At 32.4% G+C, this 26,254-nt stretch overlaps 2 protein-coding genes across 3 annotated transcripts in view; one reads left to right on the top strand and one right to left on the bottom strand.

Annotated features, from left to right (window-relative positions):
- LOC127730470 (peroxisomal bifunctional enzyme-like) overlaps positions 1-18,441 on the bottom strand; it is a 30,140-nt gene extending 11,699 nt beyond the window's left edge. Inside the window, exons 1-9 of the mRNA XM_052238894.1 lie at positions 18,383-18,441; positions 14,637-14,793; positions 12,403-12,542; positions 9,292-9,430; positions 8,539-8,695; positions 7,399-7,528; positions 4,611-4,660; positions 1,089-1,235; positions 213-362 (exon numbers count right to left, since the gene is read on the bottom strand). Of these exons, the coding sequence (XP_052094854.1) occupies positions 213-362; positions 1,089-1,235; positions 4,611-4,660; positions 7,399-7,528; positions 8,539-8,695; positions 9,292-9,430; positions 12,403-12,542; positions 14,637-14,707 (984 nt within the window). The 5' untranslated portion in view covers positions 14,708-14,793; positions 18,383-18,441. The remainder of the gene's footprint in view (positions 1-212; positions 363-1,088; positions 1,236-4,610; positions 4,661-7,398; positions 7,529-8,538; positions 8,696-9,291; positions 9,431-12,402; positions 12,543-14,636; positions 14,794-18,382) is intronic.
- Positions 18,442-18,696: 255 nt separating this feature from the next.
- LOC127730472 (F-box/LRR-repeat protein 4-like) overlaps positions 18,697-26,254 on the top strand; it is a 30,206-nt gene continuing 22,648 nt past the window's right edge. For both annotated transcript variants that reach the window (XM_052238895.1, XM_052238896.1), the window contains exons 1-3: positions 18,697-18,924; positions 22,533-22,623; positions 22,979-23,108. In XM_052238895.1, the coding sequence (XP_052094855.1) occupies positions 18,700-18,924; positions 22,533-22,623; positions 22,979-23,108 (446 nt within the window). In that variant the 5' untranslated portion in view covers positions 18,697-18,699. The remainder of the gene's footprint in view (positions 18,925-22,532; positions 22,624-22,978; positions 23,109-26,254) is intronic.

The raw sequence follows: 26,254 nt of genomic DNA, 5'->3' as shown, positions 1-26,254 counted from the left end.
GAAAGCACACAACTTCTTTATCCTGGTAATATTTTTTATCTGTAATCAGTATTTTTTTTACTTTATTCTTTATTTTTACAAAAATATTCTTGATATTTTTGCACCCTATTATTCTCTATTCTTTAATTTTTACCCCCATTTTCCCTATTCTTTACTTTTTTTTATCTCATTATTCATTATTCTGTAAACCCCATCCTGACCCTCATACTAACCTTTTGATTTTGTTCCAATAAGTAAACCTGGTACCCTGCATTCAATAAACAGACAGCTATACCAGTCCCCATGGTACCTGCACCTATTACTGCTGTAGATTTGATAGGTAGTGGTTTGGCTGTCTGAGAATTTCCTCCAGGCATCTTCCACTATGTATACATATAAAAGATTTAACATTATACAATTACAGCCTTGAAAAGAGGGAAAACACGAGATTAATTTTATACAGTATTATTTCTGTATTTCGTTACTTGAAAACTATTCCTCCTCTACCGTTAAGTTTACTGTAGCTAGACACTTTTAAACAGAAAATGCAACTGAACATGTATAGACTATCATATGATATCAAAGAATCAGAGCTTGTTCAGGGGAAATAACTTATTGTTTGATTCAGGGGAGATAATTAACAAGGATACCCACTATCCTACTAATATCTTGTGAAAAATTGTCAATTTCTAATGACAAGTTTTTGTTTTATTCACAAAATAATATAATCTATCAATATATAATCTGTGTAAATATAGACATGAAAGAAGTATGTTTGGTTAGGGCCCTATTTGGGCCAGAATATTAAGTCTATAGTTTCAAAATAAAAAGGATTTCAAGTTGATGAATCGACTTGTAAGAAAGTGAAATAGAAGTATCTTAATTGAAACATATAAGTCAGAGTGACCTTTTTGTATACGTCCAAAGATGTATCAGGGCACATAATTGTAGATAATTTAGAATCTGATATCTGAACTTGGACTTATAACAGCTTAATTTGAGGCTAACTAAAAACGTCATTTCTTTCTATAATAACTGAAGCTTCTGAAATATCTAAGACATATTATGATGATATATATACAATTTAAAGTAAATAGCTGTGAAATTACCCTTGAAACAGCCCTTTCAGAGAAAAAAGCATATCTCTGTGCAGCAGACTGTCCAGATAGCAGGAGTTTTTGCATGAGCATACTTTCTGTCTTTAGCCCCTCTCTGTATGGTAATGTAGCTGATGCCTTTACTGCCTTTACACAATCCTAACAAAACAATAATCAATGTTGACATTGTGAATATGAAAATTAACAGTAAAAATAATTTCTTCATTTAATAATAATATAGGCAACAAATGTACTTTGACTTTTGCTTCTTAAGTAATCTACTCTCTGAAGTCTTAATCGTTCCTTATTTAACTTGATTTTTCTTCCTCAACATCAGGGTTTTCCCAAATCTTGTCATCACAAGCATAAGTGCTTCATGGTTATAGGTACAAGACAAAGGCTGCGTTTAAATCAAGCAGAACCATTTCTAACTATTGAGAATAATATTCTTCAAAAATCATCAATTGAAAAACTTTTAGGTGTTAGAATTGACTCTAATCTGTCCTGGACAGGCCATGTTAATTACTTATGTTCATCAATATCATCCAGACTTCATTTACTCTCTAAAATCAAGAAATTTCTAAATATTGATTCAAGAAAATTGTTTTATAATGGCTATATTCTCCCACTGATAGATTATTGTTGTATTATTTGGAGTGGTTGTGCTAAAAATGAGCTAGTCAGAATAATAAAATTGCAGAAAAGGGCTGCAAGACTTATTTTAGATGCTGATCCACTTTCATCATCAGCTCCACTGTTTAAACAGCTTGGGTGGATGACAGTAGAGAACAGAATCTCATACCACAAATCTGTTTTGATGCAGAAATGCCTTAAGAACGAAGCCCCTGTATATCTCACTGAAAAATTTAAAGAAATGCCAGAAATAAACCAATATTGTTTGAGGAATGCGTCTTGCAAAAATTTACAAGTTCCAAAAGCCAAAACAGAGCTGTATAAGAAATCTTTTGTATATTCAGGATCTATTTTATGGAATAACTTACCAACATCCCTGAAAAAATCAACCTCAAGTACAAGCTCATTCAAAAAAGATTTAAAAAATTACTTGTTGGAACATTAATTTAAGAAGCTGTGTAATTTTATATGTATAATAATTTTTCACACACTTACTGAAACTTAAGATATTGTTGAGGTAATTTGAATGATGCCAATACTATATGAATTTGTAATTTTTACCTGTTTTGAAAATTGTATATTTCATAACAATTTTTATTTCATTTTTTCATATATGTGTGTTTGTTTGATATTTTGTAATTGTTTGTTATATTTCATTGTATTTCATGAGGGCCTCAGGGAAGATTAGTTTTATAGCTAACTGTGTAACCCTCTTTAAATAAAGAATTATTATTATTATTATTATTATTATGCAGTTTCCAAATTTTTTATTAGGTGATCCCTCTTAAATATTTTACTTCTGATCTTATTCCTGGGAAAAAAAAGTTAACCGACCAAAGCTTACTTCATAAGGTATTTGGGACACCAGAAGGTTTTAAGCTATATGATGCACTTAAAATATCTATCTAAAAATAACTAGAGGCTCTCAAGAGCCTGTGTCGCTCACCTGATTCTTCTTTGGTTTGGGAAATCATGTTAAAATAGATTAAAATCATAATAGATACCCTAATAATGAGGCCAAATTTGGTTTAATATTGGCCCTGTAATTTAATAAAAAATCCTGGTGGCCATCTTGAACAATAAATCAGCAACAAAGTAGCAACACTTCATCAGCACCTCATAAGAAACATTTATGCCATGTTTGGTTTCATTCCATTCAGTGCACCTCTAGAAGAAGCATTTGTATGTATTTCCATTAGGGTCTTATGTTAAAGGAAGTCCCCCCGATGGCGGCCACCATGGATGAAGGATCAGCTTCAAAGTAACAACACTTAGTCAGCACCTCATAAGGAACATTCAAGCCATGTTTGGTTTCAATCCATTCAGTGGTTCTCTAAAAGAAGACATTTGTATGTATTGTCCATAGGGTCCTTTGTTAAACACTGTCCCCAGTTGAAGGCCATCTTGGATGATGGATCGGCTTTAAAGTAACAACACTTGGTCAGCACTTCATAAGGAACATTCATGCCATGTTTGGTTTTATTCCATTCAGTGGTTCTCTAAAAGAAGACATTCGTATGTATTTCCCATAGGTCCTATGTTAAACTAAGTCCCCTGCTGGCGGCCATCTTGGATGATGGATCGGCTTCAAAGTAACAACATTTGGTCAGCACCTCAAAAGGAACATTCATGCCATGTTTGATTTCATTCCATTCAGTGGTTCTTTAAAAGAAGACATTTGTATGTATTTCCCATAGGGTCCTATGTTAAACTAAGTCCCCCCTGGCGGCCATCTTTGATGATGGATCGGCTTCAAAGTAACAACACTTGGTCAGCACCTCATAAGGAACATTCATGCCATGTTTGGTTTCATTCCATTCAATGGTTCTCTAAAAGAAAACATTTGTAAATATTTCCCATAGGGTCCTATGTTAAACTAAGTCCCCCACAGGCGGCCATCTTGGATTATGGATCGGCTTCAAAGTAACAACACTTGGTCAGCACCTCATAAGGAACATTCATGCCATGTTTGGTTTCATTCCATTCAGTGGTTCTCTAAAAGAAGACATTTGTATGTATTTCCCATAGGGTCCTATGTTAAACTAAGTCTCCCTCTGGCGGCCATCTTGGATGATGGATCGGCTTTAAAGTAACAACACTTGGTCAGCATCTCCTAAGGAACATTCATGCCATGTTTGGTTTCATTCCATTCAGTGGTTCTCTAAAAGAAGACATTTGTAAATATTTCCCATAGGGTCCTATGTTAAACTAAGTCCCCAGCAGGCGGCCATCTTGGATTATGGATCGGCTTCAAAGTAACAACACTTGGTCAGCACCTCATAAGGAACATTCATGCCAAGTTTGGTTTCATTCCATTCAGTGGTTCTCTAAAAGAAGACATTTGTATGTATTTCCCATAGGGTCCTATGTTAAACTAAGTCCCCCACTGGGGGCCATCTTGGATGATGGATCGGCTTCAAAGTAAGAACACTTGGTCAGCACCTCATAAGGAACATTCATGCCATGTTTGGTTTCATTCCATTCAGTGGTTCTCTAGAAGAAGTTCAAAATGTAAAAAGTTAACGACGACAACGACGAACGATGATGACGGACTATGACGATGACGACGACGACGGACGCCAAGTGATGAGAAAAGCTCACTTGGCCCTTCGGGCCAGGTGAGCCAAAAAACAGTGGACTGAATAACATCAAATCCTCAGTCTCTACAATTTTTAGAATACTTATTGATTGTGTATTTGCATTTTATACCACTTTCAGCACTATTGGTTTTATCATGGTAGCCAGTCTATATTGATAGTGGAGGCTTGAGTACCCGTAGAGAACCACACACTTCAACAGGAAAACTGGCAATCCTAGTCAATCCAAGATCAGAACAATTTTTAGAGTAACAAACATGACTAAATTTGATCATTATTGCATGCTGGTATTGTGTCTACTTACTATGGGAGCTTCAAATCCTTTGTATTTCCTCTTCACCAATGACATAAATTCTACAAAGATATGGCATTTTATAAAAGAAGGCTACAGTGCAAAATTGAATATACAAAGTACAGTCATAGAAAGACACTCTGTTCCATTGATTATTTTTTAACATTATAGATACTACCATAAACATATACAGATGTGGATCCAGGATTTTGAAAAAGGGGGCCCAGAGCCCCAAACAAGGCAACATTTTGAGTGGAACATTCAAAAAGTCTATGCATTAACCATATATGTAGCTCCATAAAGGGGAGGCTGGGCACTCTGGTCCCCCTAATTAAACCTGGGATTATGTAAGACTCAGAAGTGCTATGGTCTATGTGACTCGTGATTGCTAGTTTAAAATCTTTAGATGAGCAATTTTTATGAAAAATAGATTTGTCTGATCATTTAGAATATAAATTAAGAATTTAGAATGGAAACCGGGAATGTGTCAAAGAGACAATAACCCAACCAACGAGCAGAAAACAGCTCAATGACACCAATGGATCTTTAACTCAGAGAGAAATTCCTGCACCCAGAGGAGGGCTGCAGCTGGCCTCTAAACAATAATGTATACTAGTACAGCAAAATAGAAGCCACACTTTGCATTTATTATTGTCCATAAAACATTGATGGCTTTTTGGTATCAATGATATGTTGGTGTTTTGTTGAAATAAAAGAATTGGTAAAAAAATTATCATCCTGCAATAAGCCTGTTTACCATACAAATTGGAATTATGTGATAATGGAATACTGTTGGAATATCACTCTGTTAATACTATAGTTTCATCTTTAACTTGAATGTACATGTCTTCAAACAGTAATAGGAATTTGAAATACAAGAAATATTTCATATAATGTATAACAGGGTCCCTTATTACAGTTTCATACTAAATGAGGGATTGTCCTATTCAATTTTGCTGCATACTCTCAATGATTTTCTTAAAACCTAAAAAGCTGCTTTTAACAAACAAATTGACGTCTACATCGACATGTGAACATAAAAAACATTGAAAATATAGTTTATGTAATCCATCAAAATTCAGCTTTACCACCAACGCACTTTGGCGAAGTTATCAACAAGAAAGCGTTACAATGCCACCATCTCAATTTGGCATAATCAAAATCACACTTCATCTTTAAACCATCACACTTCAGCGTAACCATTGCGGTTCGGAGTACCAGCACGGTTCAGAATCCTACATATATCATATATATATATATATATCAGATGCAGATCCAGGATTTTGAAAAAAGGGTGACCTGGGCCCCCAAACTAGACAATGTTAGGAGGAGAACATGTAAAAAGTCTATGTATTCACCTTATATGTAGCTCCATAAGTGCCCTACCCCCCTCCCCCCAATCCGCCCTCTGGCCTGCAACAAATGTTTTTTTGTGGTTAAACTTGGTTTGTATCTTTTCTAGCATATCATTATTGACATTTTATGTTAAGCTATCTGTTTATGATAGACCATTGATATTTAGTATTCTTTTAGATGCATCCATAAAAAACTTAAACACAGGAAGTATATATCATGTATATGGTGAAGACACTTTAAATTCTAACATATATTCAAAAGTGTTCTATAGAGGTGTGTTTATATAAAGAAATACTGAAGCCATTAATATAGATATGCTATTGGCTCAACTACATGCTTTTCAATCCTAAACATTTACAGAGGCCTAAATTCCTCAGTTAAACTAGTCTTTACATTCAAATGTTATATTTTTTGGGATAACTAATAGTTGTTTTATGAAAAAAAAATCAACAATTTTTAGAAATGCTGTCACATCAGCCTTAAAATGACACCTTAAAAGCCTTCTTTCTAAGAACATTTTTTTTCTTTAGAGATGTTTCACTAAACTTGTATTAATTGCATAGTCGAATGTACAAAATTATTACAAGTGAGTTTCACCAGCACATTGGTACTTATTGATTTATATAGTTTTGAAAAGCAACATAACTTATACTTTAGTTAAGTATCTGACCTGTCTTACATAAACAAGTCCAAATTGAAAACAACGTTCAAACCTATGATTGTGTTGGAAAAAAACTGCAATTTTTATATGTGTGCATGCAAAACAAATTTCTTGTTAGAGGGGTCTAAATACAGCACAAAAAACATTTTCCAAGAGACCAAAAAAGTGAAAAAGTATATTTTAACAAAACGCATTTGACTAACAGGTCGAACAACAAATGTTCTTAAACCCTGCTGACTGCCATTGGCGTTTGCCAAATAAACGGATCACTGATGTAATAAATGAATCTTAATAATAAATTTAATACTAAACAGAAAATAATAAACTTTCGGAAAAGATGGTATACCGCAAACAAAAGGTGCAAAGGTTTTTGTACACCATATCTGGATTTCGACAATTAATGTCTCTTCAGTGATGTTAGGAATTGAAACGGTATTTGGAAAGCCATACAATTTACCTCAATTTAGGATAGACTCTTGAATTTTGAGGAGTCAAAATAGGATGAACAGATCATATAAACCAGAAGGCAAATATAGTACAAGCCCAAACGAAAAAATATAAACAAGTCTAAATTGAAAACAACGTTCAAACGAAAAAATATAAACAAGTCTAAATTGAAAACAACGTTCAAACCTATGATTGCGTTGGATAAAAACCACAATTTTTATATGTGTGCATGCAAAACAAATTTCTTGTTAGAGGGGTCTAAATATATATACTGTTCATTGGAATCATTTTTTAATTGCCATTTTTATCAGGTAACAGATGATCCAATTAACTTACCATCAGCAATTTGATCTGCCTGGTCAGCATCCTTTACAATTTTGTTCATCAGGCATCTGTCCTCTAAAGGTTTGTTCATCACAGACTTGGCAAACTTTATTCCAGCATTTATAACATCTCCAGTAAACATCTGTCAATGATAGACATGTATACAGGTACACCATGGTTATCACAGGTAAATTCATTTGTAGATGTAGTGCAATTTTTAAGTTCTTCACTTTCATTTAATGACGAAGCCCTAATTATCATAGAGTAAACCAAAATACTGGTCCTCAAATTTCATTCTCAAAAACAAAAGGCCTTTAAAAGCAATCTCCAACAACTTCTTTTAAATTCGGCAAGTTTTGCAGGATTTTGCACATCTGGTTCATGCATATCTTAAATATAACAGTAAAAATTTTGCAAGCACAAAGATTCCAAAAATATTGTTAAAAATGTTTTTAAAGAGCTACAAAACTATCTACTTAGACCTAGCATTATGTTCCATAGACAACACTTGCCCAGGGTAATGTTTGATTACTTAAAATTATACCATGTGTTCTATCAAATCTTTGTTTACTTCACAACAAATAATATATCATGTTTCTTAATGGTCAATTCATTAAGACATGACTTTTTAAAAAGTTTTACAAAGTAGTTTTTCATACATGTTACCATAATTATTGCATGTCAAATTTGAACATCAAATGGCAAGTTTTAGTCTATCGATGAATAAAAGGAGGGGTATATATATCAATGATATTGTCAACAACACAAACAAAACAGAACAGATGTATTAAGGTCAACATACATTCAACAATATATGTAATATGCAAGTTTCTGTACCACAAGTCAAGTTCTAAACTTACTTTGATGGCCTATAGTTTTTAACTTCATTTGGTCTCATTGGCAATCATACCACATCTTCTTATTTTTATATTGGTCAAAAAGAGTTGTCAATAAATTAAATTCAGAAAATTGTCATTTCTGTTTCTTGTTTCGCACTCTTGAACAAGAGGAAATGACAGACTTCTTTCATTCCTGAAAAATATCTATTTCTTAAATACTGAAGAGTATGAAAAAATCCAAGATTACTACAGATGAGTCCGTTATACAAAAACATTGAGAGCACTTTTGACCATGTGACTGAACATTAATTACCTCATCAATGATACCATACTTAAGAGCTTCTGGGGCAAATATATGTCGACCAGATGTAATCATATCCATGGCAACACGTAGACCTGTTAACCTTGGTAGTCTCTGAGTTCCTGCAGCACCTGGTAGTACACCTATCTGAACCTCAGGGAAGCCTACCCTGCAATTAAAAAAACATTTGTTGATTCAGATGTTCATAAACTGACAGCACAAATGATTGACTTATCCAGCTTGAGAAACATTTGCCATAATTGACACAATCATCATATTCTTTTATGGTATCTTTTCTTTTAACTAAATGCATTATATCATTAATGGGGATTTGACTTTTACGAATGCAATGTTAATGCAATACTCTTAAAATGTTCAAAATTTAACATTTCAAATATCCTGTAAACATCACCTGTGATTGCGCAAACATTGTTGCAAATGACTCCTATCGTCAGCAGAAGAGTTGATGGCACTCATCATCCAATCAAAATTGGCTTTACATACCTAATGGCATCAGACTTCTTATTCCCATCTTTTCTACACAACTTTACAAATTACAGACAACATTGTAATGTTTGTTCTGTGTGTACATATATATATTGTAGTATGAGAATGCACTCTCTAGTCATTTTTTGGCATTCAGGGGCCTAACAATATGTTAAAGTAATATTTTCAATATGTGAGTAGCAGGGATTATAAATGCTGAACCTGTAATTACTTTGGTTCTGAATAAATAAATTTTATTCAAGAAGTATATGAACTTACCGTGCAGTTTTCTGTGCAATCCGATAATGGCAGAACAAAGCACACTCTAAACCTCCTCCCAAACATGTCCCATGTATAGCAGCAACAACAGGTTTCCTTGTTTTCTCTAACTTTTCAAAAACAAGTGTCAACCAGGGTTCTAAAAAATGTATAGTATGAACAAGTGATGTTGTGACTACTGCAATATTGAAATAGTTTTATAAAGGGTCATAAAGGGAAATGCACTTTTCAACTGAGTTCAAAGTTTGAGATGCTTCATATTCACTCAATTACAATCCGACTCAATGTTATATCAAGACAATGTTTCATTTCTGCGAGCAGCAAGACAGACATATAAACTCCTCACAACAAAACAATTTATTGAATAAATGTACTGCTAACTGTAATGTCCAGTTGTTGTTGAGGAACAGACCTAATTCTATCAACTTAACTCTTGCTTGAAATTGAGGTAAAGGTCATTAAAAGTATGTCAGACAAACATAAAGACCTTGTAACAATTTCATACTACCTGTCATGCAGTATAAGCCACTGAGTAACATACACAATCCTTGATAACCTCATCTACTTACTAAAGCATAAAAGAAAGTCAAAAGATAACCCAAATTGACATTTGTCAAACAGACAATTTCCTCGCATTTCATCTATTCACCAAAAATTGTTGAACTTTCATGTAAATTTACTAAGGAACAGATCTAATCTTGAAAACTGTTAACCACTAAGAGGACTTATACATGGAAGGACATTGCTGACTAACCAATATAAAAAAAATGAACTACAACCTGCTCACCAATAAAGACAAATTTAATTTTGATGGTATAATGCAAATGTTGAAATTAAAATGGATATATTTAAACCAGTAAACTATGCAAATCATTCAAATTCAATGAATTATGACTGAAGGTACATGGCCAAATAACCTCCATTGAAATGTGAAATGCCGATATAAAAATAAGGAGATGTGGTATATGATTACCAATGAGACAACTATCTACCCAAGTTCAAATGAAGTGGATATAAGCAATTAAAGGCAACCATATGGCCTTCAACAATGAGAACAAGAGAGCACACGCTGAAATGTCTCGCCTACTTTACTACCATTGATTTTATGTTGATAGCCCTAAATATAAAGTTTTACTACAAGTATCACATTAACTTATCATGATCTAAGGAAATGAGGTCAAGGTCAGATAAACCAAGCCAGAAATACATGTACACCTTACAATCATTCCATACATTGAATATAGTTGACCTATTGCTTAGTATACAAGAAACAGACCAAACCATGAAAACATTATATTGACCAATAAACCATGAATATGAGGTCAACCTTTTTACATTTATGTATACCTTTTACTCTATCAAATGATTAACTAATAAAATATTCTTATATTCTATTGAATAACATTCACGTACCTCACAATGAGGTCGGGTGGGGGGAGGGTATATAATTATATCCTGATTATCTGTTAAAAAAATGTATTGCTACATGTATTTAAAAGAAAATCATTCTGATTATTTCATTCGATTCAATTAAAATTGTTGAAAAAATAATCACTTTTCCGCGATAAAATGTCATTACAAAAAAAAAAAAACACATAGCACCTCCCCCTTTCCATAAACTAATTAAGTTGGTACAATACATTACTTACAAAGTGTCTTGTATTTTTCATACACCGTTATCAGATGGTAACAATTCATGTGTGTCTTACTTCATGCAGATACAGTAATATTTTTATTGTGTATGGTTAATAATTTCTTAGGTTTATATCTATATTAATTAGTGAGTTTTACTTCACATTCTAAATGAGCCGTAGGGCGTATTAAAACCTGAACGCATTAGAAAGGAATATCCCATTTTAGTGTGGTCGGTAAAATAGGATGCTAAATTTTGCAAATCTTTATAAAAAACAATATTTTTTTACGGTATATAAGTCAGATAATGCATATTTTAAGGTTTTTCTTGTCGTAGAACACACCTCGCGGTGTCAGGATTGCCCAAAGAAAGACCTCCCTACCTCGGTGTGTTCTAAGACAAGAAAAACCTTAAAATATGCATTATCTATAACAGATATAAATTAAACCAGTCACCAAAGTTTCATGAAAACTGCTCAAAGTATTTTTAAGTTATTGTCTGAAAACTAGAAAATCCCCCTTTTTTATGAATAAAGTCCCAATACTCCTAAATGTAAAATCAGAAATTTAAAAAAATCGAAAGGGAACTTATCTCAATATATATATAAACAATTCACCAAAGTTTCATGAAAATTGTTCAAAGTAATTTTGAGTTATAGTCAGAAAACTGGAAAATCCCCCATTTTTAATGAATAAAATCCCATAACTTAGAAACGTAGAATCCAAAATTTATAAAAATCAAAAGGGAACTTAAGTCAATAGATATCAACAATGCAACAAAGTTTCATGAAAGTTGGTTAAAACATGTTTGAGTTATTGGCCGACATGTTGATGACGGATGGATGGACAACAGTATATTATAAGACCTGTAAACGGGAGTATAAAAATTGGCTCTAAAAGGGAGCTAACTTTCTGCTTGCAATTTTAACAGAGTGCTAAAATTATATGAAAATCAAATAAGGTAACTTTGAGTAATTGTATAAAGTGTATATGAACAGACAGACTTTTAAAATTATAGTCAATGCTAAATCAACAAATTAAATTAAATCCTGAAACCGAAATAGGAGGTTGAAATATTGCTTACAAATTTTAAAGGCACTATATATAGTAAAAATTGCACCTCCATTTTTCATAGGAAATATCCCATAGCTCTAAAGCAACAGTTCAGTCAATCAGTAAGCAAGGAACCCCTCACACTGCCTTAAAACTTCATGGAAATTATTCAAAGCATTTATAACTTATGGAATGAAGTTTGTATCATAATACATTACACAGACAACAGGCTTATACAAAGACATTCCTAAAACTAAGTCAATCTTATTATAATATATCCATTATTTTGTTCTATACTATTCAGCAACACTTTCATAAAGTAATAAGTTAAATTCAAACAGATTTTTCTAATACATCAAGTATTTTCTTTGTTTTAGTATCTTTATGAAATTTACTTTGAAAAAAAAATATTTACTAGCTTCCTACCTTTATGAGGTTGATCAAATTCACGAATATCTGCTCCTGCTGGGAAGGTTCTTCCTTTTCCACAGATTACAATAGCCTTTACATTTGTGTCTTGAATAGCTTTATCAATAGATCTATCTAATCCCACTCTCACATTATGACTAGAAAATTAAATAAAAAAAATTTAGAACTATTGATTTTTACACATATTTTTTTATGTTTTATTTTGTACACAAAAATACTTGCCAGAGAAAAAATAAACAGGTTTATTGAAAATTTTCCATATGATAAATGCACCAACATTTTCAATAGTTCTTTGAGCACTTTTTTTTGTCGTAGGTTTCTTGAAAATCTACAATAATATGTACACAACATCTAGATAACTTGTGAAAAAAGACACAGAGTATATCTAATATAAAGTACACAAATTTGCATTAGAAAAAATCATGAAGAGAAAATAACACCCACTGATTATATTTCTGGTTCTTGGACATGGACATATGGAGGGATTACACTGATTAGATTTCTGGTTCTATGACATGCACATATGGAGGGATTACACTGACAAGATTTCTGGTTCTTTGACATGCACATATGGAGGGATTACACTGATTAGATGTTTTGTTCTTGGACATGCACATATGGAGGGATTACACTGATTAGATGTTTTGTTCTTGGACATGCACATATGGAGGGATTACACTGATTAGATTTTTTGTTATTGGAAATGCACATACATGGCATATGGAAGGATAACACTGATTAGATTTCTAGTGGTTGACATACACATATGGAGGGATTACACTGATTAGGTTTTTGGTTCTTGGACATACACATATGGAGGGATGACACTGCTTAGATTTTTGGTTCTTGGACATACACATATGGAGGGATTAATTACACTGATTAGATTTCTAGTTCTTGACATACACATATGGAGGGATTACACTGATTAGGTTTTTGGTTCTAGGACATACACATATGGAGGGATTACACTGATTAGATTTCTGGTTCTAGGACATCACAAATGGATAGATTACACTAATTTTGCCAGTAAAAACAATCCTCTTAGTGGAAGGCAGGAGTTTGGTGTAACACTTGATTCAGTTGGATGAAGGGTAAATACCCCTGAAGGGACATCAGGAGGCCCCTGGCCAAAAATAGGACTTGAGGGAAGTTTAAACATCTAAAAGCAGTTAAACAACTGCTCATTATAGCATCTTTGTTAAGTATAAACCAAACACTAACAAAAATTTGGTACGATTAATCACAAATTTTTGTTAAGTTTATTTTTTTGCAGATAGTTTTTGCCCTTGAGTTATGAGTACTGTCAGGTTCCTTTGCCTCAATTTTCAAAGACAATTTTGTTCCCCTCTGAATGTGCATGTATGGTAAAAAATCTCAAAATGCGTTTCATTGCATGACAGAATTTATATTTTGATATTTAATCCATTTGAAATTTGGGTTCTTTGGTTAAATTGAAATTTGACAAGTCTTCATTGCTATATGGATGGAATATTTTTTGAAATTTTTTCTTCTGACTTCAAATTTATACATGATTTGGTCCTACTATGCAACTACACGTACAATCCAAATTTTACTATTGATCTTATTTAGAATAGAAAGATGATAAATAAAACTTTTTTCACAAGTCATTTTAATGTTTGAACATTTTTAATTCCATTTTAACAAAGTCATGGTAATCAAAATGTTCTGGAATCAAATGATTAGTATTGTGACAAAATAATCACTGATTTGATTGACATCTGCTCATTTGTCATCTCAATAATTGATGAGAGGAAGAAATAAAGCAAAGATTTAAATAATAGAAATAAAAGACAACACAAATATTTTTTTGCTCATAGCTTGCAAAATATGCATATATGGTTGTAGATTGCTTAGTTATATCTCCAAAGCAAGACAAAGTTTGAATGGTTGAAATACTGACTCCTGAGTGTACTATAGTCACAAATTTTGCATGGGTAACTTTTAATATCAAAAGAAAGTAGACACCCAAAACAGTGAAGAAAGTTTTAAGAATATCACTGAAAGCAATATATCTAAGGAACTTGATCTGTGTCAAATAAATTCATGCCTTCCAGTACACTCTCATTTAGTTTTTTGAGGCATTGTATGAAAATTTTGACTTTAAATTTTCAACTGTTTTGCACATGACCAACCGTTCTCAAATTCAAACATTCAATAATCTGGCCAGATTCAAGATTGAAACAAAAAGAGATTAATATTTGAATTACCTGAATGCATTGACTGGTGGGTTGTTCACTTCTAAGACAGCAACCTGTCCATGTACTGAGTAATCCACCATCTTCCTAATTATTGTACAGGTTAAACTTTGTCAGTCACTTCAGGTAGACAAACTTCACTGATAACAAACATCCTACATTATGAACCCTGAAAGATAAAATGACTATTGACCAAGGTAAAAATAAAGTTAGCATTATTTAATCATAACTTGAAGACTCACACACAACATGCACAAGAGGAACCACAAACTAAATAAATTAAAGGTATACATGTCTATGTAAATATTTTATCACATGTGTATTTCAGCATATAAATAAAGAACCAATAATTATCATATTCATGATAAAGTAATGCAGTTATACTCAATGAACTCTAGTTATCTCAAAATTAACAATAGAAATATTAGTCTTGACTAAGTTCCTAAATTTTATAAATTTCAAATTGATATATTACACCAAAAGTCCTACCTTTGGAATATTTTCACCTTTTCCATACAGGATACATCAGAAATCAAGAAAAGTTAAGTTTTTAGTTCAAGATCGCCTTGAGGGGGGTAAAAGACACAGCGTAATACATAATATACTTAAAATCCAATCAAATTAACAATGATTAAGGTAGATAAAATTAAACAATATCTTGATTTTTCGACCGATTGGATAACCTGCATGCATACAATCACAACAATATCATGCACTCCTTTACGGCTTAAGTACCAGGTAAATTAAGGAACAATATAGTAAGTAGTTTAGGTGTCAGACCACCAATTCAAAAATCCAATATAATCAACCAATTTTTTTCAATTTTCACTTATACTTAATAATGTGTTGACTTTATCGTATTTTATTATGCCTACATATATTTCTAACAATAGCACTAGCCCTTAAACCTAACCATAATCTAAAACAAACAGATAAGTACTGTACAGGGTCCCCTAAAAGTCATAACTGCCCTAATGCTACCCTGGTAGCAACCACTCCTCTTGTGTGGGAGGACATGTGCTACCAATCCCTGGCAAGTCCAAACATTGTTAATAGCTGCTCTCCAACAAGCAACTTTTAGGAGTAAGAGCAAAGACTGGTCAGCTGAAAGCCAGAATAATGTGTCCAGGTAATGTGACATATCAATATCTTCCTACAGACTGTCACCTTGTGAACTAGCATGTTTAAAATCTGACACAGTGTGTCAGTCTAGCACAATGCAGGATTAATATATTCATATCGCATTACATTCTTATGAATCATCACTAGATGTTCAACACAAATCCAACATCATCATCCACCAAAGTTTATGAAGACCATGATTATTCTCTCAAGGAATTTATCCTTCTATAAAAATCCTTGATTGGGTACCAGGATTGCTTCCCTTGCATAGTAGCTACTTAGCCTGCCGTAAGAGATTGAACTAGGGAAGTAGTTCTTTAACTCAGTTGGTTAGAGCATTAACTTGTAACACAGAGGTCCCAGAGGAGACAATGTGATTTTCTAATAAGAATCATGCTCTCTGTTCACATTTGGCACCCAACTAAAAAATCTGGTTAAAGATGAAATTTAGCCAGAGTATGTCAGACATGTGAAAGAGTTGTCAAGTCACAAATGGAGATTTGAAAATTTTGAGTTGGAGTTTGGGCCTCATAACAGGAGATTGTTTATCAACATTTTTGTCAATATTTTCAGTGTTTATTTAGATTATAAAGCAACATATTTCCACCCCCTTTTTTTTTTAGATAAGAGTATTTCTTTTAATGTATGCTCTTAACAAGATAAATGTAGAACTCAATTTTGACTTTTTCATGTTAAAAATTTCTTTGAACTCGTTTTGACTTAATGGAGAAAAAAAATGAATTTACAAGCATTTTTATAAATCAGTTATAAATCATGTAAATATAAAATAAGTAAACAAAAATATAATTTACATGAACTGTTAAAATTTCACTATCTAGTCACCTCCATAATAAACTTTACTATTGGTAATTGATTTGTTTTATATGTAATGTTAAGATTTCTCAAACAATTTTCAATTTTTGTATTTGTCCTAAAGAGTAAAATCATCTAATTACCATTCTTATATAATTCTTTCTTTAAATTATATTTCATTTATATTTTTACCAATTTACATTATTTTAAGGAGTGTAACTTGAAAAACAAGGGAAGTAATGTCAGCATACGTTTATTCCGGCATGCAGATTTTCCAATGAGAAAATTTACACTAGTGTTGTCTTTCTGTAAATAGTGTGAAACAGAACACACACCCATGTAAATTTTTTTTATTTTGATTATCAATTATAGAGTTCTCAATTATAAATTCCTTTAAGTTTTTCCATGCACTAGGTAATTTCTTTGTGTACGTCATTGTCTTATTTCTTTGAAGAATAACTTCAGCCAAATGCAGATAACATAAATTATCCTTTGTATATTTGTGTATAATTTTACCAGGATAAATTACACTAGTGTAAAATTTCCACATGAAAATTTATTTTTACATGCTGATTTTGATATTTTTCTTACCTATTTTTTTAACCCCCAAAAAAGCCCATGCCACATTTTTTTTATAGTCCCCCTAAAAAACACTTTTTAATATGAGTGTTTTGGATACACAAATAAACAAAGGATGATTTACACTAAACATTGAAACCTATAATGTATAGTGCAATTATTCTCTGGAAATTATACACTGGTGTATTAAGGTTCATGTGGACCCTTCGTCTAAAATGGCTGCATTTTCACCTCAAAATTTACTCTGAGTACAGGCAAACCTGTGCATCTGGAAAAGTTTTAAGGCATAGCATGCCCTAGATAAATAAAATTCAAATATATTTTATGTTTTAGAAAATTAAAAACTTAACCGGATTTTGCAGTGCACTTTTTTTCATTCCTCCAGAAGGTGCCAAAATAAACTAAGTTGGGAAAGTGGTTTGAGAACTTCCCCACAGGTAATAATTGAAGTGAACTGTTTTGATTGACATGGACAATAGATGGACAATAGATACCTGACAATAATTGGTGATTTAAACTGTGTACCTGAGTGGACCATATCAAGTGAAACTCAACTGTTTGTTAATTTTATCATCTTCTGCAGGAACGAAAAAAAGTGCACTGCTAAATCCAGTTAAGTTTTAAATTTTCTAAAACATACAATGCATTAGAAGTTTATTTATCTAGGGCATGCTATGCCTTAAAACTTTTCCAGATGCGCAGGTTTGTCTGTACTCAGAGTAAATTTTGAGGTGAAAATGCAGCCATTTTAGCCAAAGGGTCCACATGAACCTTAAACTTGTCCTAATTAGCTCTGGAAAAAATACAATGGCCGAGGGAATACACTGTTACAAATCATGTCTGGTAATTGAGTTGTGAGAGTCAAAATGATATGTCAGATGATTCTTGTGGGGGAAGTGTGATGGGATTGCTTTCCTTGCATAGTAGATACTTGGCTAGCTGATATCTGTTGAGCCAGGGAAGAACTTCAGACTTCTGAAGCTTAGTCAGTTATGATAAGAATGAGAATCATGCTCTCCGGTTACAATTGTCTACGAAAGGAACAAATACAAACATGATTAAGTTTAAAAACATTTAAAAGAAGCAATCAAAATCAACTGAACATCCAAAATTTACTTTGAGTCTTCTTTTTTTGAGGGGGGTATTTCATTGACTTCTCTTAAACCCTGCATCTTTTTATATCATCACATTTTATAAATTTTATATGTAAATAAAACTTGTGAAAATATGCATTTTAGACCTACAATATAAAAAAAAAATGCTTTAAAAACTGGATTCGTTTGGCACGAAAATAACAAACTTTTCCAACCAACTTTCAAAATAAAATTAAGTAATTTATCCCGTGTACCAGTTTAAATACAAAAGTTTATTTCTATCGGCCTTATCTTGGAAAGAGCATTTTACAGATCCATATGTTTTATAAAATACATATAGGTATTCTCATTTAATTGAATATTTGCAAAAAATTGATTTATTATTGTATAATGTAAGATAAGACACCTAAACGGACGGATCATGAATTTAGCTATTCAGTTTCGCTTTCGCTTTTCTAATTTTAGAAATGGCTGACAATGCACTAAACAGAGACTCATTTCACAAAATAACAGAAACAAACAAACCCGACACTACATCAAAGGCAGTTTTAGTTTCAAGATTTTCGAAGGAAGTTACTGATTTCAGCAGTCAATATGGGAGTGAAACAAGTATTTCTTACACAGTTAGCAACCTAGCTGGAAGGAGTAACATATTTCCTGCTTATGGAGATTTTACACAGGCTGCTGTTTTCGTAAGATTTCCAAAAATTAATTGAATTTTTTATCATTCAAAGTAGATTTAAATAATTCCATAAAATTGATTATATCAATACAGATTAAATAGACGACTTTTGAAAGTGTGCGCTTTCCTGTAGGTTTCCTATGTCATAACACATATGTTATTACTCACAGTAAGAATAAATTGTTCAATGACCTCATTTACACCGATTGACCTCATTTACACAGATTGACCTTGGGGCAACTAGTGTAACTCATACATAAAAAAACAACTCGAGATTGGTATATTATCTATACTTATTAAACGAGAAGACCTCATTTTGTGTGTCGCGTCTCTTCCTTCCACAATAAATTTATCATCATGCCTCTGTGTCCTATAGGTACCATGCATAGTCGCATTTGTCATCCATTCTTATGATTATTCAGTTTGGGTTATTTTGGGCGAAAACGAAAATAAAGGCGTCCGGATATTGTTTCCGTAATCAGACCGACTTTTAAGTCATACAAGACAGGGACTTTCTATAGTATAGAAAGTCCCTGTACAAGACTTCCGGTTTTAAACTTGCACATAATTTTCAAAAGTACTCGGGGACAGGACAATTACTTTCGCTTTTATCTGCATGTATACTATGATTTTACTACTATAATATATAGAGTCTCTATATAATATAGCAGTGATCGCCGTGGAGAAGAAACTTGGAATTGATAGGTAATAGCAAATACACTTTATTTATAATATACATATGTTCATAGTATATAGAAACACGAACTGAATAATGGAATTCAACAGAAAAAAAACGGACATTGGGAAAAAGGGAGAGGGCTTAAAAAAATTGTCCTGTCTCCAAGTACCTATGACTTTTGATACCTTTTCTGAAATTCTCCAGACATAAAATCTTTTACAAAAATTCATCCTTCAACAGTTTACATACTTTCAATTAAGCTTTAAATGTCCGCAATTTCGCGGGTGTGTTCTAGTAATACCAGTAGTAGTACAACATAAACGTGCTAAATCTGTTAATTGCCATTCATAGACCCACCAGGTGCCTTAGGTATACGTTCGGCCTAATTACATGTTCCCCCAGTGTTTGTTTGCTCACAGAATGCCTTTGCCCTGGGTTTCGTTAGCCCTATTTATAAAAAATATATATTACACATGTAGTGTTAACATGGTTAATGGGTGTATAGATTTAATTTTAAAGACTTGATTGTCATTTAGAATTTTGATTAGGTATAATTATGATGTCTAATTGATCTCACTAGCTGTTGTATAATAATTGTCTTGTGGTAAAATATTGAAAAGAATATTGTAAAAACAGCTTGGCTCCTTTGATCTGACATGTCTGAAGTGTGTTTTGACAAATTTTTTATATATGGACATGATGGAAGTGGGTTATGTATTGAATGATTGTTAAAATGCATCAATAAAGATAAATACATACAGATAACTTGGTCTTCAATTGTTTTATATTAAATACCGGCCTTATATTCCTGTACACTTCAGTGCAAATTAAAGGAAAATAATTATCTGGTAGCAGCAATACAATATAGATATTTGACGAAATTTTTAAGACTTTAACATACTCTATTCAAGTAATATTTTATACTATTATTTGTGAAACAAGACAACAACATAAAATAAAAATTAGGGCGAATGGACCAAGGGTGAATGGACTTCTTCTTCTTGGATATGACTTCTGAACCATTCAATAACCTATCAGAAGGGAGAAAACATTATGGGAGTGCTGCTTGTATTTCCAGTAAGGATTTGGCTAAGAAATGAAAACTAATTCGGTTTATTCCACACTCCCTATGAACATGTTTAGATTTATCCTTTTAGGGCTTTTCTTTTCTTAAAAATGTTAGTTTATTTGAAGGCTTAGGCCCTGTCCCACTGCTTACCTATGCTAAATAATTGTACCTTCCAATCAACAAAGATGTTCTGGAAAGTTGACCAACACAACTGTGAGGGAATGAGTCATCTCCCATTCACATGGATGGGACTCTGTTGTACCCAGGGGGTTAACCAAGACTTCCATGACCTGCAGATATCCCTACTTATGGCTGTCCTGTACTTGGACCAGCTGGGGTTTCCCCTCCCTACTTCTAGCTGAGGCCAGCTGGTTTCTCTAATCTGTTTCGATGACTGTTCATGGAATATACAGGGACACTTTCTGCCCAGACTTCTGTCTTTCTGTCTGCAGGCAGAGCTGTAGTTCCTCCCCCAGCTGAGCTACCTGACCTCCCTCAGTCTGTCAACCTGTCTGCTCCCTACTGTTCTCTCTTTTTTTTTGTGGTTACCTTACTTCTCCTTCCCTGCCCAAAAAATGTGTGTTAGGTTAACAAAATACAAATTATAAACTGGTACAGGTAACTAATTTTAAAGGAATAGTTATTTGCGTAGGTCATCCAGATTTGTTTAACTTATATAGAAGTAAGACAGTCACATTTTCTTCTCTTGACTACATTTCTCTAATAGAGCGTTTAATTGTCCGTTGTCTTTTTCAAAAGAATAATGTAGGATCAAACAATTTGTTGAGCATACCTCTTACATGTATCCCTCCTCTGGGAAAGCGGTGTAACAGCACAAAAAAAGAAAAATTTGAAAAATTAGTTAACTACATTTGTACATGTTGTAATAAATAAAACCATGTTTCTCAGACTAAAATCATGAAAATATTGATCAGTGCACATCATAAGCAGTCTAATATATAATGTTCAGACCAAAGTACATGAAAATGTTTTGCTTTTTGAGAGAAATTTTACAAATGTACATGATGCAATTTAAGGTCAAGGAACAGCATGAACATGATGAACAGTGATTGGGCTATGTCACAGATTTTGCTAAAATTTTGCATACAACTTTGGCTGGTTGGACGATAACTGAAAATCACAAAAATAATGGATTTATTTCTTTTTATTATCTGAAATATTACTGATTGAATTCTTTCAAAATAGGTGAACATTTGTATAAAAAGCACATAAACTGGCAAATTTTTTTCTTAAATTTGTCTTAAAATCATCAAATCTCCAATTTCTAATACATAGATTTTTCTTAAAAAACTATATGTTGTTGATACATAAATTTCTGTGTTTAAGATATGAAATAATCATAACCTCACCGACTTTGTTTTTTGTCTGATAATCAATCTGTTACCTAGTGGGTAGTGAAAAACGTCAAAAATTGACGTTTAATGGCCTGCAAAGTGATGATGTTATGATTATTTCTACGTTTTGTGGTAATTTTTCACAAAAACACCACTTTTGAATGATGTATACCATTAAAAACAAAGTCAGTGACCCTATCATCATCATCATTATTTTTCATCCTTTAAAAAGGAAATTCATGTAGCAACAACACATAGTTTTTTTAAGAAAAATCTATATATTAGAAATTGGAGATTTGATGATTTTAAGACAAATTAATTTTTTTTTACAAATATTCACCTATTTTGAAAGAATTCAATCAGGAATATTGCAGATAATAAAAGAGATAAATGTATTATTTTTATTCCATTTTCAGTTATAGTATAATGAGCCAACGTTGTATGAAAAATTTTAGAGAAATCTATGACATAGCCGTTTTACTGTAACTTGACCTCAACAAGTTTTTCTTTTTCAGAGAACATATGGACCATGGTGGAAAAATGTAACATCTTCACCCCGAAAATTCAAGAGAACACCACCTAACTTTATAAGTGAAGATTATGTTGGTAAGATTACATAAAGATAGACAGTTTTAGAGTGGAGTCTATTTGACAAACAAAAGATATGGGAATAACATACTTTCCCATTCATTTTTAATTTTGATGGTAACAGAAAACAAAATGTTCTGCATTTCTCAATTTTAAATGTTTTAACATAAACATTACTGGTTATCATGTTTATGAAACATGGTACATGTAAGTAACAATTTATCAGAGATTTGTTTTCATGTAGATAAGGACATCAAATTGCTTGTCCAATGATCTTTCTCCAAATCTTGTAAAAAGCTGTCAGAGATGAACTAAAAATAAAGTGCCAGTGTTTTATTGTGCTCATTACAGTTATATCTTTTCTGTTTTTCAGAGTTGAGTTTCGATTTAGATGTTTATCCATGTAAGATTGAAGTTTGGGAAACTTATAATCCAGGATCAGTAGTGAGAATCCTAGCTTGTGATACAGCTTCAGGGACTGATGTAGATGATGGCAGAGTTAGGTAACATATTATATGATTTATATAGTGTATATGGTCCATAGAATAGGTTTTCATCATTGATGTTATTTTGTATCAATACATTTCTCAAAAAGTCTTCAAAAAAAGCAATGATCCTTTGCTTTTTATACGCCCGTCAAATTTTTGACGGGACGTATTATGTTATACAAATGTCCGGCGTCCGTCCGTCTGTCTGTCCGTCTGTCTGTCTGGCGTAAACATGTCGCACCGTAACTTGAGAATGACTTATCCAAATTTCAAGAAACTTAACATAGTTGTTTCTTATGATGGTCAAACGATCTGTATACTTTTTGGTGAAAATAAGATTAAAACTTTTTGAGTTACTGGACTTAGTAACTAAAACAGGTGTGTGTTTATTTTCACATGTTGCGCCGTATCTCAAAAACAATTTATGATTATTGCTTAAAACTTTACACACTTCTTAGTTATATTAATCTTAAGATCTGTATACTTTTTGGTGATGATTCAAAATTTTATTTTTGAGTTATTGAGTATTTTGTTAAAAAAGGGGGAGGGGTTTTTCACATGTCGCGCCGTATCTCAAAAACAGTTTATGATTATTGCTTAAAACTTTACACACTTCTTAGTTATATAAACCTTAAGATCTGTATACTTTTTGGTGATGATTCAAAATTTAATTTTTGAGTTATTGAGTATTTTGTAAAAAAAGGGGGAGGGGTTTTTCACATGTCGCGCCATATCTCAAAAATGATTTATGATTATTGCTTAAAATTTTACACACTTCTTAGTTATATTAATCTTAAGATCTGTATACTTTTTGGTTTTGATTCAAAATTTTTTTTTTGAGATGTTGATTTTTTTTTTTAAAAGGAGTGTTTTCACATGTCGCGCAGTATCTCAAAAACGTTTTATGATTATTGCTTAAAAGTTTACACACTTCTTAGTTATATTAATCTAAAGATCTGTATACTTTTTGGTTTTGATTCAAAATTTTATTTTAGAGATATTGAGTTTTTTGTAAAAAAAAAAAGGGGGTTTTCGCATGTCACGCCGTATGTCAGAAACTATTTATGCTTATTGCATAAAAATTCACACACAAGACGACGGGCGTATCATGTGCTCATGGCCCAGCTGTTTATTGGTTTTGCTGTGCATATACTGATTTTGTGTCATGGATGGATACCCCATATCTTTCTTTTCTATTCAATACACTGTAAAGGAAACTGCAATGAAAGTTACTTAGAACTATCCATTATCTAACATGTCTAATGATTAGAAGTAATAGATAGGAGGATCTGCATTCAATTGGTTTTCAGAATAGAGAATAATGAAGAAAAAATAAAGAGTTGCAAATTGAGCAAATAAATAAAGAATAGAGAATAATGGAGTGTACACATTGAAATATAAAGAATAGAGAATAATGGGTCAAAATATAAATAATGTAAAAGAAAATGACATAAAAAATTATGGAATACAGAACTTATTCCATCCGTTCTTTTGTCTGTCCTACATCAGGTTTAAGTTTTTGGTTAAGGATATTTGCTAATCTTCTTTTTGACTTTTTTCAGATTTTTGGAATCCTCTCGTTTTATCCATATACTTCCATAAAAAAATATGCCTGCTAAGCCTATCTTCAATTTTTCTTTTCATTAAATTTGATAACATATTTATATAGTTTAAAAAGGCATTTTTGAAAATCTTACAAAATCCTTGTTATTTTTCATAGTTTTTGAAAGAAAAAAAGGTGCCAATGTAAAATGTATGAAAAGTCTAGAGAAAATCATTTCCTGCCAAATTTTGAATGGCTTAATATCTCATAAACAAGGACAAGGACCTATAACTTTTTTCTGCTTTTTAAGTTCCATTGAAAAGCTTGTTTACATGAAACAGAGTAGGGGAGGGTTGAGCACTCACAAACATGTTTAACCCAGCCACATTCTTTATGTGCCTGTCCCAAGTCAGGAGCCTGTAGTGGTTGTTGTTGGTTCATGTCTGTCATATTTGTTTTTTGTTAATTGTTTTGTTATAAATTAGGCCGTTAGTTTTCTCAATTGAATTGTTTCATATTTTTCATGTCTGGGCCTTTTATAGCCAACTATACTGTATGGGTTTTTCTCATTGTTGAAGGCCGTACAGTTGCCTATAATTGTTTACATCCACTTTATTTGAACTTTGGTGGATAGTTGTCTCATTTGGCAATCATATCTCATCTCCTTATTTTTATATAGTGAACATCCTTTAGGTAGTTAACCATAAATTTGTGGTCACATCAATTTGAAACTTGATACACATGTTCATTTTACAGTAAAACTCATATAAACAGACTGGCTATAGGACTATGAAAAAGGGCCGATTTGGACAGTGGATCGATATATTCAGGTTTCAGATTGACAGGAAGTTATTGGCTGGTGACATCAGATATTTTGCATGTAAAAGTTCTCTCTCATTGTAAACTGTAAACTAATAATAAAAGATTCTGTAATAATTAATTTATTGAAGGTTATGTCATGATTTGTGTATAAATATTTTCAAATTTTCTCTACGTTTTCACCATTTTACTTCACATGATCATGTCCTCAGTCATTGTTTTTATTTGCTTTAGAAATTTGAGAAATTGGTTGTCCTCAAAATCGGCCTTGATAGCATCAGTCTACATCTTGTGAACTTCATTTCACTTTGAATTAATTGTTTTCATCTGCATCTTAATCCTCTTGTTGTTTGAATTGTTCAACTAGAGTTTCTTTCCACTGTCCATCATGCATCGTTCATTTTCTAAGTTGGTATAGCAGATTAAATAGCCAGTATTTTATTAAACAAAATTTTATCATGATCGAAACATTGTTTGTACAATGTACCATATCCATAAACTTGACAATGGAATGTGATTACACTGGTCTTTTCCACTATCAGGGTCATCAATTTCATTAGGGTTTACAACAGGGAAGCCAGCATTTTCTGTATTGTACCTTCGATATTTGTTCACCTAGATACATGAAATTAACTGAAACTCGAAAATCAATACATTTTCTGAAAAATCAACATGAGCTTGCCCTGCATTAGATATAACAGTATTTGTCCATTCAATTTTAAACAAATTAAGTCGTCTCACAGGCCTCCAGATTTTTTTGAAAATTTAGTGTTCACCCCAATAACCGGTTTGGCCACAA

Source organism: Mytilus californianus, unplaced genomic scaffold, assembly GCF_021869535.1.
Source record: "Mytilus californianus isolate M0D057914Y unplaced genomic scaffold, xbMytCali1.0.p SCAF_2, whole genome shotgun sequence".
Lineage (NCBI taxonomy): Eukaryota > Metazoa > Mollusca > Bivalvia > Mytilida > Mytilidae > Mytilus > Mytilus californianus.
Note: the sequence above shows the minus strand (reverse complement) of the source record. Positions and strands in the feature narration are given on the sequence as shown.